Source organism: Haliotis cracherodii, unplaced genomic scaffold, assembly GCF_022045235.1.
Source record: "Haliotis cracherodii isolate W230 unplaced genomic scaffold, xgHalCrac1.p SCAF_3, whole genome shotgun sequence".
In the NCBI taxonomy this organism is placed as follows: Eukaryota; Metazoa; Mollusca; class Gastropoda; order Lepetellida; family Haliotidae; genus Haliotis; species Haliotis cracherodii.
The window spans coordinates 1,345,940-1,362,981 of record NW_027266286.1 but is presented as its reverse complement, the minus strand read 5'-3'; the positions used below and the strand labels follow the sequence as shown (position 1 = coordinate 1,362,981).

Below are 17,042 nucleotides of genomic sequence, written 5' to 3'. Positions count from 1 at the left end.
CTGGGACACATGCTGATTGGCGCCCCCTATGTGCTACATGCTGAGTGGCGCCCCCTATGTGCCACATGCTGAGTGGCGCCCCCTATGGGACACATGCTGAGTGGCGCCCCCTGGGACACATGCTGAGTTGCGCCCCCTATGTGCTACATGCTGAGTTGCGCCCCCTATGTGCCACATGCTGATTGGCGCCCCCAGTATTTTGCAAGTCAAAATGTGTATGCATTTTGTTTAAGCTTTTACAAAAATACTTCCTGCACCAATTTAAACTTTAACACGCTGAGTGGCGCCCCGTATGTGCCACATGCTGAGTGGCGCCCCCTATGTGCCAAATTCTGAGTGGCGCCCGCTTCATGCGACATGCTGAGTGGCGCCCCCTGGGAGACATGCTGAGTGGTGCCATATGTGCGACATGCTGTGTGGTGCCGCCTATGTGGAGCATGCTGAGTGGCGCCTCCTATGTGCCAAAAGCTGAGTGGCGCCCCCTATATGCGACATGCTGAGTGGCACCCCATATATGAGACATGCTGAGTGGCGCCCCCTGGGACAGATGCTGAGTGGCGCCCCCTATGTGAGACATGTTGTGCGGCACCCCTATGTGCCACATGCTGAGTGGCGCCCCCTATGTGCCACATGCTGAGTGGCCCCCCCTGGGACACATGCTGAGTGGCACCCCTATTGGACATATGCTGAGTTGCACCCCCTATGGGACACATGCTTAGTGGTGCCCCCTGGGACACATGCTGAGTGGTGCCCCCTGGGACACATGCTGAGTGGCGCCCCCAATTGGACACATGCTGAGTGGCGTCCCCTGGGAGACATGCTGAGTAGCACCCCCTATGGGACACATAATGAGTGGCGCCCCCTATGGGACACATGCTGAGTGGCGCCCCCTGGGACACATGCTGAGTGGCGCCCCCTATGGGACACATGCTGAGTGGCGCCCCCTGGGACACATGCTGATTGGTGCCCCCTATGTGCTACATGCTGAGTTGCGCCCCCTATGTGCCACATGCTGTGTGGCGCCCCCTATGGGACACATGCTGAGTAGCACCCCCTATGGGACATATGCTGAGTGGCGCCCCCTATGGGACACATGCTGAGTGGCACCCCCTGGGACACATGCTGATTGGTGCACCCTATGGGACACATGCTGAGTGGCGCCCCCTGGGACACATGCTGATTGGCGCCCCCTATGTGCTACATGCTGAGTTGCGCCCCCTATGTGCCACATGCTGAGTGGCGCCCCCTATGGGACACATGCTGAGTGGCGCCCCCTGGGACACATGCTGAGTGGCGCCCCCTATGGGACACATGCTGAGTGGCGCCCCCTGGGACACATGCTGATTGGTGCCCCCTTTGGGACACATGCTGATTGGCGCCCCCTATGTGCTACATGCAAAGTTGCGCCCCCTATGTGAGATATGCTGAGTGGCGCCCCCTATGTGCCACATGCTGAGTGGCGCCCCCCGAGACACATGCTGAGTTGCGCCCCCTATGTGCTACATGCTGAGTTGCGCCCCCTATGTGCCACATGCTGATTGGCGCCCCCTATGTGCTACATGCTGAGTTGCGCCCCCTATGTGCCACATGCTGAGTGGCGCACCCTATGGGACACATGCTGAGTGGCGTCCCCTGGGAGACATGCTGAGTGGCACCCCCTATGGGACACATGCTGAGTGGCACCCCCTGGGACACATGCTGAGTGGCGCCCCCTGGAACACATGCTGAGTGGTGCCCCCTGGGACACATGCTGAGTGGCGCCCCCTATGGGACACATGCTGATTGGCGCCCCCTATGTGCCACATGCTGAGTGGCACCCCCTATGGGACACATGCTGAGTGGCATCCCCTATGGGACACATGCTGAGTGGCACCCCCTATGGGACACATGCTGAGTGGCATCCCCTATGGGACACATGCTGAGTGGCACCCCCTATGGGACACATGCTGAGTGGCGCCCCCTGGGACACATGCTGAGTGGTGCCCCCTGGGACACATGCTGAGTGGCGCCCCCAATTGGACACATGCTGAGTGGCGTCCCCTGGGAGACATGCTGAGTAGCACCCCCTATGGGACACATGCATGATTGGCGCGTCTTATGTTCCACATGCTGAGTGGTGCCCCCTGGGACACATGCTGAGTGGCGCGTCCTATGTTCCACATGCTGGGCGGTGCCCCCTATAGGACACATGCTGAGTGGCGCCCCCTGGGACACATGCTCATGCTGAGTGGCACTTACTATGTTCCACATGCTGTGTGGTGCCCCCTGGGACACATGCTGAGTGGCTCCCCCTATGGGACACATGCTGAGTGGCTCCCCCTATGGGACACATGCTGAGTGGCGCCCCCTATGGGACACATGCTGAGTGGCACCCCCTATGGGACACATGCTGAGTGGCGCCCCCTGGGACACATGCTGATTGGCGCGTCCTATGTTTGCCACATGCTGATTGATGCCCCCTGGGAGACATGCTGATTGGCGCCCACTATGTGAGACATGCTGTGTGGTGCCCCCTATGTGAAACATGCTGTGTGGTGCCCCCTATGTGAAACATGCTGTGTGGCGCCCCCTATGTGAGACATGCTGTGTGGTGCCCCCTATGTGAAACATGCTGTGTGGTGCCCCCTATGTGAAACATGCTGTGTGGCGCCCCCTATGTGAAACATGCTGAGTGGCGCCCCCTATGTGAAACATGCTGAGTGGTGCCCCCTATGTGAAACATACTGTGTGGTGCCCCCTATGTGAGACATGCTGTGTGGTGCCCCCTATGTGAGACATGCTGTGTGGTGCCCCCTATGTGAGACATGCTGAGTGGCGCCCCCTATGTGAAACATGCTGTGTGGTGCCCCCAATATGAAACATACTGTGTGGTGCCCCCTATGTGAAACATGCTGTGTGGTGCCCCCTATGTGAAACATGCTGTGTGGTGCCCCCCATGGGAGATATGCTGAGTGGCGCCCCCTGGGAGACATGCTGAGTGGTAGTCCTGGTGTGATGCACCTATGCACACTAGGAAGCAGACTGGACAAGTTTTGACAGGGAGATGTATTTCACTTTCACAACCCTCAGATTATTGCTGTTTGAATAAGTAAATGTATTCATAATGCAACACTGATTCATTAGAAACTAAATCAAGTACTTTACGAATTTTTATTTTGGGGAAGTTTTTTCTGAGGTGGAGGTCCGTTAAATGAAAAAGTTATAAGATATTATTGAAAAAAAAAATCAAGTTGGTGGGGTGTTGAATACTGTTGATGAACCGCTTCAATGTGCGTCCATCTCTTGTAGTTGACGAGATGTGTGGAGGCCATTCACAATCGCCATTACATCACCAAGGTGGTAACATGTAAGACCTGCATCAGGCTTGCCTCCCGCATCAAGACCTGTGAAGATCCGGGGCAGAATAGATCTTCAGCAACCCATGCTTGCCGTAACAGGTGACTATGCTTGTCGGGTGGTCAGGCTTGCTGACTTGGTTGATGTATGTCTTCGATCCCAATCGCATTGATCGATGCTCATGATTTTAATCACTGGATTGTCTGGTCCAGACTCGATTATTTACAGAACGCCATCATCAGCTGGAATATTGCTGAGTGCGGCGTTAAACAACAAACCAACCAACCAACCAATCCCACATCAAGCTGACATGCTGTCATATTACTGAAGTTCTGTTCAAAGCTACAATAAACCAAACCCACTCACACATGACTCATGATTGAGAGAGCCAGTGTTGCAAGGGCAGGATACATTCAAGGGATATCATGACATATTTATATTTAGTATCCAATGCTTTGACCCAGTATCAGACTAACATGCAGTTGTTTGTGATGATGTGTTGGTTCTGTATATACTGTGTACAATAGGCGCAGCGTTACCTGCCTCTGCTGAGATGAACTTCACACCTGCGTGAGAAAACACACCTGCCCAATTATCTCAAGGTGTAGCACAAACGTACACTGCCAGGTAGCTGCACTATAGGCCGGAGCCCCTGTTATGTATGCAAGGCATAGGATAGTGTTATATAGACATGTATCAAACTTTCTTAACTTGCTAATGGCATGTAGCTGTGGTAACTATGGTCATGGAAGTGAATCAGTACATCAACGTTTTTAGTCAGCAGTATCCAGCTGCATGGCAGCTTGTCGTTAATCAAGCCTAGGACAAGCAGTCCAGTGGTCGATAGCATGAGCAACAAGTCAGCATTAGGGGCATGATGACACACAATCCTCGTATCATGCTGATCCTCGTAAGTTCACAACAACCTAGCAGGGGACCTATTCTGTCCCAGGATGGGATGTTAAATGGAATTAGCATTTAAATGATTTACAAAAAAATCAAGTAATCTTTTCCTGTTAGCCTTGGATATGGAAATGTAAGTGAGATGTTTTGTCCTGCTAATGTCTGAGTCTAAGGCATGTGTGAGGTTAACGTAGAACAAGGAAGTTTTAGTACTAACCTTGAAAGGGGATGGTAACATGTTCTGAGGTGTTGGGCATGTTGAGGTTTGCTGGGCCACTTAAAGATCGTGATACCGTATCCGATGTAATAAGAGCCTAGGATGCTCTCAAAATTAGAAATAGGGGGCCCTTATTAGAATATTATTTTGGTGTAAAAAAACAGAGTTGAAAGATAAATTTTGTGGTTTATGCTGACAGCCTGAAATGTTTATATATGACAGATATATTTTTTCAGAATTTATATAATTTATATTTGATTTAATTTATTTATAATTAAGGGTGCATATAACATGAGTGCATATTATACACGAATAAATAAGTCTTGTGTACATTGATCAGTTGGAAGGGGTACTAATTGGGATTGTTCACTAGCCAATATATTAGTAAATATCGCCGTGGACGCTTATTAGAGCAGGGCGTTTATTACATTGAATACGGTATATTCTTTTTCATTGTCATCTTTTTCTGATGCCTGTCCCTTTGAAATTAATACCAGTGTGGGTCAAGGTCGTACTTGTCATAGTTAACCCTTTGTACCCTAGCTCTTACTGCAGGTTTGTTCATTAGCAATGTTGTACTCAATAGCTGATGCTTCAGTCAGGAGACTGGGTACAGTCTATGTGCTCCCTTGTTGCTCTCATACTGCAGGTTTGTTCATTAACAATGTTGTACTCAATAGCTGATGCTGCAGTCAGGAGACTGGGTACAGTCTGTATGTTATACTCTATGCTGATACTGCAGTCAGGAGACTGGGTACAGTCTATGTGACCCCTGTAGCTCTCATACTGCAGGTTTGTTTATTATTAGTGTTATACTCTATAGCTGATGGCTCCATTGGGAGTCTGGGTCCAGTTTATTTGTTATACTCAATAGCTGATGCTTCAGTCAAGAGACTGGGTACAGTCTATATCTGTTGTATCCAGTAGCTGATGTTTCAGTTGTGAGACTGGATGCAGTCTATATCTCTTATACTCAGGAGCTGATGCTAAACACTAGGTACAGTCTATATGTTATACTCAACATCTGATGCTGCAGTCAGGAGACTGGATTTAGTCTATATATTATACTCAATAGCTGATGCTGCAGTCAGGAGACTGGATTTAGTCTATATATTATACTCAATAGCTGATGCTCCAGTGAGGAGACTGGGTTTAGTCTATATGTTATACTCAGGAGCTGATGCAGTCAGGAGACTAGGTACAGTCTAAGCAATCAGTCTGACTGGGCCAGCCTCTCTACACCTGTTGCACTGCTTCAACAACCACCAAGCGAATGCCGCCAGCTTTCAGTATTTGTTCACTGTGTTGTGTGAGGCAGTTGTAACATTTTGTGAAATTTATATCCGACATATCATGTATCAAAAATCAATCATAACGTGATGGTTGGAAAATACAACCTGTTAGCCAACCAGCAGGCAAGAACAAAGTTTCACTGACCTCCTCGTCAGACAGGAAAATAGGCGTAGTTTCAGACATGGAAATATGTATCCATCAGTATTTGTGTTTGATCATCTCCATGTCAGGATTTGAAATGTTGAGATTAGCACCAGGTGTCCGTCATATACTGTCCTTGCCATTGTTTCTCCCCGTGTGTGTGCTGGCAAGTGTTAAGCTGTCAGCACTTCAGCCTGATCAATGCTTGATGTACACAATCTCAACTGTTTTCTTTGCAAGACTGATGTCAACAAACAATATCCATATTATAAATGTTTGATTTAATTGTCACGTACTAAAGATTACAAGCAAGACATTTATCCCTATAACATCTAGTGTTGTTCTCCCGCCATTTATTCAGCATGTAAATTTATTTATTTTTTCCATCTTGTTTGTGTTATGAGCCTGAGGTCTAAAGAACACAGTTTGGTCTGTCTGCCTGTCTGGCTGCCTATCTGTCTGTCTGTCTGCCTGTCTGTCTGTCTGTCTGTCTGTCTGCCTATCTGTCTGTCTGTCTGCCTATCTGTCTGTCTGTCTGCCTATCTGTCTGTCTGTCTGCCTATCTGTCTGTCCGTCTATCTGTCTGCCTGTCTGCATATCTGTCTGTCTGTCTGTCTGTCTGTCTGTATGTATGTCTGTCTGTCTGTCTGTCTGTCTGCCTATCTGTCTGTCTGTCGGTCGGACTGTCAGTTGTTTTCTATGGGCATGTCAAATAGGTCAAAGTGACCTTTTTTAAATCATATTAATGTTTGCAAAGTTACCTGATGTAGTGCTTGGCATGCTTTTTACTTTTGTTGACACTCCCCGGTTTTGACAAAGAGGATTACAGGTCACGTTGACCACTGAAGAAAACCTTGAGATGGGGATTGTAGCTAGTCTTGTGTCTGGGATTACCACTTAAAAGTACAGTCGAGTCCGCCTCAGTGAAGCTGCTGGTTGAGTCCAGGTTTTCTTTGTTCCTGATGATGTTCTTCATAAACTGTCATCATTTCAGCATGTGATGGAAATTTAATTGATGAGAAACATTTGGATACCATGACAAATCAACTCATCGTTTAGTTAATCCGTCTGTCAGAATATTCCGTCGTCATTCAGACTTTTGGTGCCTGTATCATGATGTGAGGGAAGAGTAAAGTAATGTGCACATTATAATTTGAAAATCATTCATATTTTGTGAATAGGTTTAATAGGTTCATATACTTTTTGAATTTTAATGCCAGAATGTTGCCGAAAATTGAAACGCCAGCTTTTTAAGTGATTTAATGTTTGCAGCGATACACAGGATATGATGTGCATTATTCAGTGGAAATTTGTGGCGGACACAGGGACCGTCAGACCTAAAGTTTACCCATCCCAGAAATATTTAACAGGTTAATATCCAGTATATACACCGGAGAAGGGAAACACTGTATCTGCTTGTAATTAGTTGGAGCAGGTAAACCAGTGATTGATAGCATAAGCAACGATCCATAATGACCAGGTTCAATGACACGTACAATGTCAGCTTAATCACAGAACCTGAACTCCCGACCCCAACCCCAACCCAAACCCCTCAACCCCCCAACCCCTCAACCCCCCAACCCCAACCCATGGGGATGCTGGGTAAGAATACATAAGAGACGGCTAAATGGTTTGTGTGGTCAGGCTTGAGAACCTGGTTGATTGTGTGTCATCGTGTCCCAATTGCATATATGGATTGATGCTCACTGGGCCACTGGATTGTCTGGACCAGACTTGATAATTTGTCGACAATAGTCGTGTATCTGGAATATTGGTGTTAAACAACGAATGACGATACAAACCCAATCGCATGTTAGTTTGTGGGGGTAATTCTTCATGTACACTGATAATTGCTGCCAGTTATCAGTCAAAGACCATAAAGACACAGACCTTGATTTGTCAGTACGCTGTGAGGGTTAAATTACGGCAGCATATGGCAGCAGTTGTGTTCCTGGTAGTATTGTGTTACAGGCGTTGTCCTGGGTATACTGCTCACACTGTGATCAGGACATGGCTGTTTCTACACAAGTATTGTGTTACAGACGTTGTCCTGTGTTTACTGCTCACACTGTGTGATCAGGACATGGCTGTTTCTACACAAATATTGTGTTACAGGCGTTGTCCTGTGTTTACTGCTCACACTGTGTGATCAGGACATGGCTGTTTCTACACACAAGTATCGTGTTACAGGCGTTGTCCTGTGTTTACTGCTCACACTGTGTGATCAGGACATGGCTGTTTCTACACAAGTATTGTGTTACAGGCGTTGTCCTGTGTTTACTGCTCACACTGTGATCAGGACAGGGCTGTTTCTACACAAGTATTGTGTTACAGGCGTTGTCCTGTGTTTACTGCTCACACTGTGATCAGGACATGGCTGTTTCTACACACAAGTATCGTGTTACAGGCGTTGTCCTGTGTTTACTGCTCACACTGTGTGATCAGGACATGGCTGTTTCTACATACAAGTATTGTGTTACAGACGTTGTCCTGTGTTTACTGCTCACACTGTGTGATCAGGACATGGCTGTTTCTACACAAGTATTGTGTTACAGGCGTTGTCCTGTGTTTACTGCTCACACTGTGATCAGGACATGGCTGTTTCTACACAAGTATTGTGTTACAGGCGTTGTCCTGTGTTTACTGCTCACACTGTGATCAGGACATGGCTGTTTCTACACACAAGTATCGTGTTACAGGCGTTGTCCTGTGTTTACTGCTCACACTGTGTGATCAGGACATGGCTGTTTCTACATACAAGTATTGTGTTACAGACGTTGTCCTGTGTTTACTGCTCACACTGTGTGATCAGGACATGGCTGTTTCTACATACAAGTAATGTGTTACAGGCGTTGTCCTGTGTTTACTGCTCACACTGTGTGATCAGGACATGGCTGTTTCTACATACAAGTATTGTGTTACAGACGTTGTCCTGTGTTTACTGCTCACACTGTGTGATCAGGACATGGCTGTTTCTACACAAGTATTGTGTTACAGGCGTTGTCCTGTGTTTACTGCTCACACTGTGTGATCAGGACATGGCTGTTTCTACACAAGTATTGTGTTACAGGCGTTGTCCTGTGTTTACTGCTCACACTGTGTGATCAGGACATGGCTGTTTCTACACACAAGTATCGTGTTACAGGCATTGTCCTGTGTTTACTGCTCACACTGTGTGATCAGGACATGGCTGTTTCTACACAAGTATTGTGTTACAGACGTTGTCCTGTGTTTACTGCTCACACTGTGTGATCAGGACATGGCTGTTTCTACACAAGTATTGTGTTACAGGCGTTGTCCTGTGTTTACTGCTCACACTGTGTGATCAGGACATGGCTGTTTCTACACAAATATTGTGTTACAGGCGTTGTCCTGTGTTTACTGCTCACACTGTGTGATCAGGACATGGCTGTTTCTACACAAGTATTGTGTTACAGGCGTTGTCCTGTGTTTACTGCTCACACTGTGTGATCAGGACATGGCTGTTTCTACACAAGTATTGTGTTACAGGCGTTGTCCTGTGTTTACGGCTCACACTGTGTGATCAGGACATGGCTGTTTCTACACAAGTATTGTGTTACAGGCGTTGTCCTGTGTTTACTGCTCACACTGTGTGATCAGGACATGGCTGTTTCTACACAAGTATTGTGTTACAGACGTTGTCCTGTGTTTACTGCTCACACTGTGTGATCAGGACATGGCTGTTTCTACACAAGTATTGTGTTACAGGCGTTGTCCTGTGTTTACTGCTCACACTGTGTGATCAGGACATGGCTGTTTCTACACAAGTATTGTGTTACAGGCGTTGTCCTGTGTTTACTGCTCACACTGTGTGATCAGGACATGGCTGTTTCTACACAAGTATTGTGTTACAGGCGTTGTCCTGTGTATACTGCTCACACTGTGTGATCAGGACATGGCTGTTTCTACACAAGTATTGTGTTACAGGCGTTGTCCTGTGTTTACTGCTCACACTGTGTGATCAGGACATGGCTGTTTCTACACAAATATTGTGTTACAGGCGTTGTCCTGTGTTTACTGCTCACACTGTGTGATCAGGACATGGCTGTTTCTACACAAATATTGTGTTACAGGCGTTGTCCTGTGTTTACTGCTCACACTGTGTGATCAGGACATGGCTGTTTCTACACACAAGTATTGTGTTACAGGCGTTGTCCTGTGTATACTGCTCACACTGTGTGATCAGGACATGGCTGTTTCTACACAAATATTGTGTTACAGGCGTTGTCCTGTGTTTACTGCTCACACTGTGTGATCAGGACATGGCTGTTTCTACACAAATATTGTGTTACAGGCGTTGTCCTGTGTTTACTGCTCACACTGTGTGATCAGGACATGGCTGTTTCTACACACAAGTATTGTGTTACAGGCGTTGTCCTGTGTATACTGCTCACACTGTGTGATCAGGACATGGCTGTTTCTACACACAAGTATCGTGTTACAGACGTTGTCCTGTGTTTACTGCTCACACTGTGTGATCAGGACATGGCTGTTTCTACACAAGTATTGTGTTACAGGCGTTGTCCTGTGTTTACTGCTCACACTGTGTGATCAGGACATGGCTGTTTCTACACAAGTATTGTGTTACAGACGTTGTCCTGGGTATACTGCTCACACTGTGTGATCAGGACATGGCTGTTTCTACACACAAGTATTGTGTTGTATTGGGTCAGGGATGATAATCTTATGACAGCTGGGGGACTCATTGTGCCAGTGACAGGAATCAAACCACGAGTAGTTGTGTGACAAGTGAACACCCTGTCTGTTAGGCTACCTCAAACTGTCAACTGAAATTGTTAATCAGTTATAATAATGAACAATAATACCGTATTCAACGTAATAAGCGCCCCGCTCTAATAAGCACCTACGGCGATATTTGCTAATATATCATGTATATTGGCTAGTGAACAATCCCAATTAGTACCCCTTCCAACTGATCAATGTACACAAGACTTATTTATTCGTGTATAATACGCACTCATGTGTTATATGCACCCTTAATTATGGGCAATTAAATTCTCGAAAATATATCTATCGTATATAATACGCACAGATTCTTCTTTTATATCATTTCAGGCTGTCAGCATAAACCACAAAGTTTTTTATCTCACCAAAATTATGTTCTAATAAGAGCCCCCTATTTCTAATTTTGAGAGCACCCTGAGCGTTTATTACATTGAATACGGTAGTCCATTTATATTTGCTGTACTCCATGCACTCAACAATAATTCGCAGCTCCCTGGGGAGTATACAACCCAAGCTGCCTGTTAGGCATTTGAAGGTTACCACCACTTTGCCATCTCATCCTACCGGGTACCCATTCACTGCTGTATGAACAGAGGCACATTTCAAAAAAGGTCACTTGCTCAAATGAACGTGTTGATCGAATGTCATTTATTAGGAAAGAATGACTGATGTGGCTACACACTCGAATCTCAGCCAACTAAAGTGAGGATTGTGTAGGCACAATGTAGGATGACTCGACTGATGTCCTAAAGGCTAGGATCGTTGCTGATGCCGTCTCTCCTTGGTAGCCCAGCCATACCCAGACCTGATTATTTATGAACTGAAGATGTTGGTTCTCAGCGTTTTCATCACACCTGTCTTGTAGCACGTATACCCACTTACCAGTGTCCCTATTTTACATGTCCCTATTTTTGTGTGTTTGCAGCAACGTGAGGAGCCTTCACTGGAGCGGGGACGTGGACGGCGACACCTGCTTCCTGTGTGCCATCCACCGGCAGAATGTCACAGTGTGGAAAGTCACAGGGTTGGCTCCAAAACTAGGATTCAAGCAAGTCCGCAAACTTAATGTGCAACCCATTCCCCAAGGTAAGTTTGTCTAGGGATTGTTGAAGATTATTAAGACTTGGCTGAAATTTTGTGTCTCCATTGTAGCGCCACCAGTGGCTATTATGAGTTACTTCCCTTCTATGTCCCTCCTATTGACCAATCAGATTCCACCTCTCATATCACTTGCATTTGCTCCAAACAAAATGGCGGCGCCCAGTCAAGATGATCGGAGCGATAATCAAGATCTATGTTGTACTATAACAGGTCTAACCTCCTGAAGTTCATCAAATCACTTGAGTATGTTGATTAAAACATGAAAAGATCTTGACGCCCAGTTGACTGTACACATGCTTTGCCATCTTGCAACCAACAGAAATCTGCACGTCAGTCACTGTGTTGTTTACACAAATTTTGATTTGACTATGCATAAACTCGTTAGTCCAGCCAAAATATGACTCAGAAATTCCAGCCTAGTTCAGCAAGGGTGGAAACTGGACTTTTATAGTCAGTTAACTCCCTTGCCTTGGTAAGTTGGGCTCTTGTGCTCCTGCTGTCATCAGTGGTTTGTCTGGTCCAGACTCGGATGCCAACACTGGGGCAAGACTGCGATGCTTACACCGAGATTTGTTTGTTTGTTTCTTGTTGTCACTGCAATATTCCACTCATGTGATCATGGATTGTAGAGTCCAGACAAACATGTGATTGATGATATTTGCAACGTTGGGTTACGGTGACATACAGTCAACAGAGTTGGACCACCAAATGCATTTTCAACATGCATGTGACCAATTCTAACCTAGAATCCCAACAGGGCTATACCCTGATATGGCTGTGTTACGTAGACCATCACATGAATGTGTTACTTAGACCGTCCAGGACTGTCACTTGGACCGTCACATGATGTCACTTAGACTGTCACATGACTGTCACTTAGACCGTCACATGACTGTCACTTAGACCGTCACATGACTGTGACTTAGACTATCACATGACTGTTACTTCGACCATCACATGACTGTTACTTAGATCGTCACATGACTGTATAACTTAGACCGTCACATCACTGTGTAACTTAGACCATCACATGAATGTGTTACTTAGACCGTCACATCACATGCCTGTTACTTAGACTGTCACATGACTTACTTAGACCATCATGTGACTGTTACTTAGAACACCACATTACTGTGTTACTTAGACCATCACATGACTGTTACTTAGACCATCATGTGACTGTCATTTAGACCATCACATCAATGTGCTACTTAGACCATCACATGACTGTTACTTAGACCATAACATGACATGACTGTTACTTGGACCGTCACATAACTGTGATACTTAGACCATCGAATGACTGTTACTTAGACCATCACATCACATGACTGTTCCTTAGACCATTACATAGCTGTTACTTAGACCATCACATGACATGACTGTTACTTGGACCGTCACATAACTGTGATACTTAGACCATCAAATGACTGTTACTTAGACCATCACATGACTGTTACTTAGACCATCATGTGACTGTTACTTAGACCATCACATAACTGTTACTTAGACCGTATCATAACTGTTTTACTTAGACTGTCACATGACTGTTACTTAGACCATCACATGACTGTTACTTAGACCATCACATGACTGTTACTTAGACCATCACATAGCTGTTATTTAGACCATCACATGACTGTTACTTAGACCATCACATAGCTGTTATTTAGACCATCACATGACTGTTCCTTAGACAATCACATAACTGTTACTTAGACCGTATCATAACTGTTTTACTTAGCTTAGACCATCACATGAATGTTATTCAGACCATCAAGTGACTGTTACTTAGACCATCAAGTGACTGTTACTTAGACCATCATGTGACTGTAACTTAGACCTTCACATCACTGTGTTACTTAGGCCATCACATACCTGTTACTTAGACCATCACATGACTGTCACTTAGACCATCACATGAATGTGTTACTTAGACCATCACATAGCTGTTATTTAGACCATCACATGACTGTTACTTAGACCATCACATGACTGTTACTTAGACCATCACATGACTGTTACTTAGACCATCACATGAATGTTACTTAGACCATCAAGTGACTGTTACTTAGACCATCAAGTGACTGTTACTTAGACCATCATGTGACTGTAACTTAGACCGTCACATCACTGTTACTTAGACCATCACATACCTGTTACTTAGACCATCACATGACTGTCACTTAGACCATCACATGAATGTGTTACTTAGACCATCACATAACTGTGTTACTTCGACTGTAATATGACTGTTACTTAGGCCATCATGTGACTCTTACATAGAATGCCACGTAACAGTTACTTAGACCGTCACATGTGTTCTGTGTGTTGTGGCAGGCTGTCTGTGGCACCCCAAGAAGGAGGACATCTTGTGTCTGCTGAGTCAACAACAGTGCAGCTTCTACTTCCGACATCTTCACAACAAGAGCAGCTATGCCTTCCCTCAGCTCGAAAGGTTAGTTCATTAGCCACGATCTGACCCCTCCACTCAATCTGACGGGGAAACTGGTGGCCCAGTCGTCTAAGGCGCCGCGATTCGCTGTGCAGAGTTGCGTCCCTTGGGCATGCCAGAAACCTATGATTGTGGGTTCGAATCCCGGTTCGCCACGATTATGTTTCTAGGTTTGTCAGCACCATACCCGTGCTCGTGGATTTCACCGAGGTGGTAAACGTCTGAGACCTGCATCACTTCGGGCTTTCCACCCACATTAAGCTGACACGTTGTGATATAACTGGAATACTGTTAAAAGCGGCGTGAAATGCAACTCACTCACTCACTCACTCACTCAATCTGCCCCCTTCCATCAGTCTGACCCCTCCCATCAGTCTGACCCTTCACTCAATCTGACCCCTCCCATCAGTCTGACCCCTCCCCTCAATCTGACCCCTCCCATCAGTCTGACCCTTCACTCAATCTGACCCCTTCCATCAGTCTGACCCCTCCCATCAGTCTGACCCCTCCCATCAGTCTGACCCCTCCCCTCAGTCTGACCCTTCCCCTCAATCTGACCCCTCCACTCAATCTGACCCCTCCCATCAGTCTAACCCCTTTCTTCAAACTGAACCTCCCCTCTTTCTGACCCATTCCCCTCAATCTGACCCCCCCTCCAACTGACCCCTACCATCAGTCTGACCACCCTTCAGTCTGACCCCTCCCCTCAAACTTACCTCCCTTCACTCTGACCCCTCCCCTCAAACTGACCCTCCCATTCAAACTCACCCCTCCCATGAAGTACACAACACAATCTTGAAGTGACCCTCATTAGCTTTGCTCTTGTCCATATTATTTCAGTTAACAAGACATTGTCTCATGTCTGAATTATACAGTGTATTGGTAATAGTGGCCAAATAATGATTGTTGTTTCATGAATCACGTGTTGTGTTACAATTGTGTTGGTGAGGTAGCCTAGTGGGTAAAGCATTTGCTCGTCACATCAAATGTCTGTGTTCACTTCCCTACATGGGTGCTATCTGTGAAGCCCACTTCTGGTGTCACCTGCAATGATGTTGCTAAAACGATGCTCAAAATGGCGTAAAGTCCAACGTTCAGCGGCATCAATGCACTCGGCAGCGTGTGTGAACCCGTGCATGAACCAGCATGGCCGCCAATAGTTTCATTTCCTCCCCCTGCACCTGGATGACTGTGTGATTAAGTCTGATCCTCTGACAGCTTTCAGCAATTAAATCTCATAATGAAATGATTTGTCGGATAACAGGAACATTTAGAATTCATTTCAGAACCAATTTCCGCATAGCATGGTGATTAAGTAAATATTTATCTTGACCTTTAAATATTCAAGGTCGTCATGGTAATAAATTTTTGTAGTCTGACTAATGCATCAGCTATTCAAACAGAAATAGCACGATCTGATAAGTTGGAGAATATTATTTTATTTCCTCAATTAAATTCCTCTTAAGTTTTCTAGAGGAAATAGATGACAGAATTTCTGCATTATAGATAGAAACCTGTCACTACTGTGGATGTTTATTTTCAATTATCATATAGAATTGCTTTGAAATTTAGCCAAATTTCTAATCACTAATCAGTTGTAAATAACTTGTCACATGTCATGGTGTGATTCCTGGGAGCTTGTACAATGGCAAGGGATGGTTGTTCTGCAGGGTTTCGGTTACCGGTCATAGACAGATTAACTTTCTATTTGACCGATGGTTTGTTTAAGTTGTCATACTTTTGACCGATAGAAATGCTAAGCAAGGCGTCACATGCGTCATAATTTCATGATTAAATAGTAAATAGTAAGGATTATTCCACTTAAGGTATTGATTTGGCACCATCGATTTTAATGCTCTCATAAAGTTTAGTGCCCATCGAGAGGATGTACAGTACACATATTGTCCTGTTTTCAATCAGAGCTTTCAGCATCAGATACAGTGGGTGTTCTTCAATAATAGCCCTAATTCGGTTATAGCAGGCGGTGAAGCATGGCTCCCAAAATTTACTTACGTTTTTAATAAACTTAAGTTTTCCAATGACACAATGTTTTTCCCCATCTCAAAAAACATTATTAGCTGATCAACGCAATCATGTAACACCGGAAATACCAGTCAACTAATCTGAACTGAAGTATGCAATTTAATCCTATTATAATATCTGGTTATAAAAAGGTGTTCATTGTTTATCTGGACTTATGTTTGAATTTTATTAAAAATTTCATTCAATAATCATAATAATTTTGGTGAAATGTATGCGAAGTGATCGGTAGATCGCACAACTCACCATTATTTACAGCAACCACGGTCAGATTACCGCTATTGACGCCTTGAAACTAACTTTAGTTGCAAGAGAATGGACACATATCATAAATGCCATACCTTGACTCATTTAAAGTCATATTTGAGGCAATTTGACTATTAAATGTCAACATTACATTTTCGCAATCGAAATACATGTAGCGCAGTCCCTACGGTGACTGGTCAATTTGTTCAATACGTAAATAATTAGATCTAGCAATGTGAAATCTCTGCAAAAATGCTGAAATTTGCATTTTTGAAAACAGCGGTTCTCTGAAAGAGTCATCTTCTTCGTAAAAATATAAAAAATACTCCGAAAATATCGTGTTTCCAGACAGCCGTCGCGGATTGTCCTGCTTTCGATCAGAGCCTTTATTATTATTGTTCATGATACAATACTATTAAGTATTATCGTCGGATCATAGGTTTTTGGACATAATGCGTTTTCTATCACGAATACTTGCACTATAACAAGAGGTGTCACACATAAATTGTAAATACTCAGATGATGTCTTTATTCTAAGATAAA

At 45.0% G+C, this 17,042-nt stretch overlaps 1 protein-coding gene across 1 annotated transcript in view; it reads left to right on the top strand.

Annotated features, from left to right (window-relative positions):
- The window catches only part of LOC139474321 (WD repeat and coiled-coil-containing protein-like), a 53,518-nt gene that overhangs the window by 24,018 nt on the left and 12,458 nt on the right, over window positions 1-17,042 (top strand). The window contains exons 3-4 of the mRNA XM_071257290.1: window positions 11,583-11,743; window positions 14,099-14,216. Of these exons, the coding sequence (XP_071113391.1) occupies window positions 11,583-11,743; window positions 14,099-14,216 (279 nt within the window). The remainder of the gene's footprint in view (window positions 1-11,582; window positions 11,744-14,098; window positions 14,217-17,042) is intronic.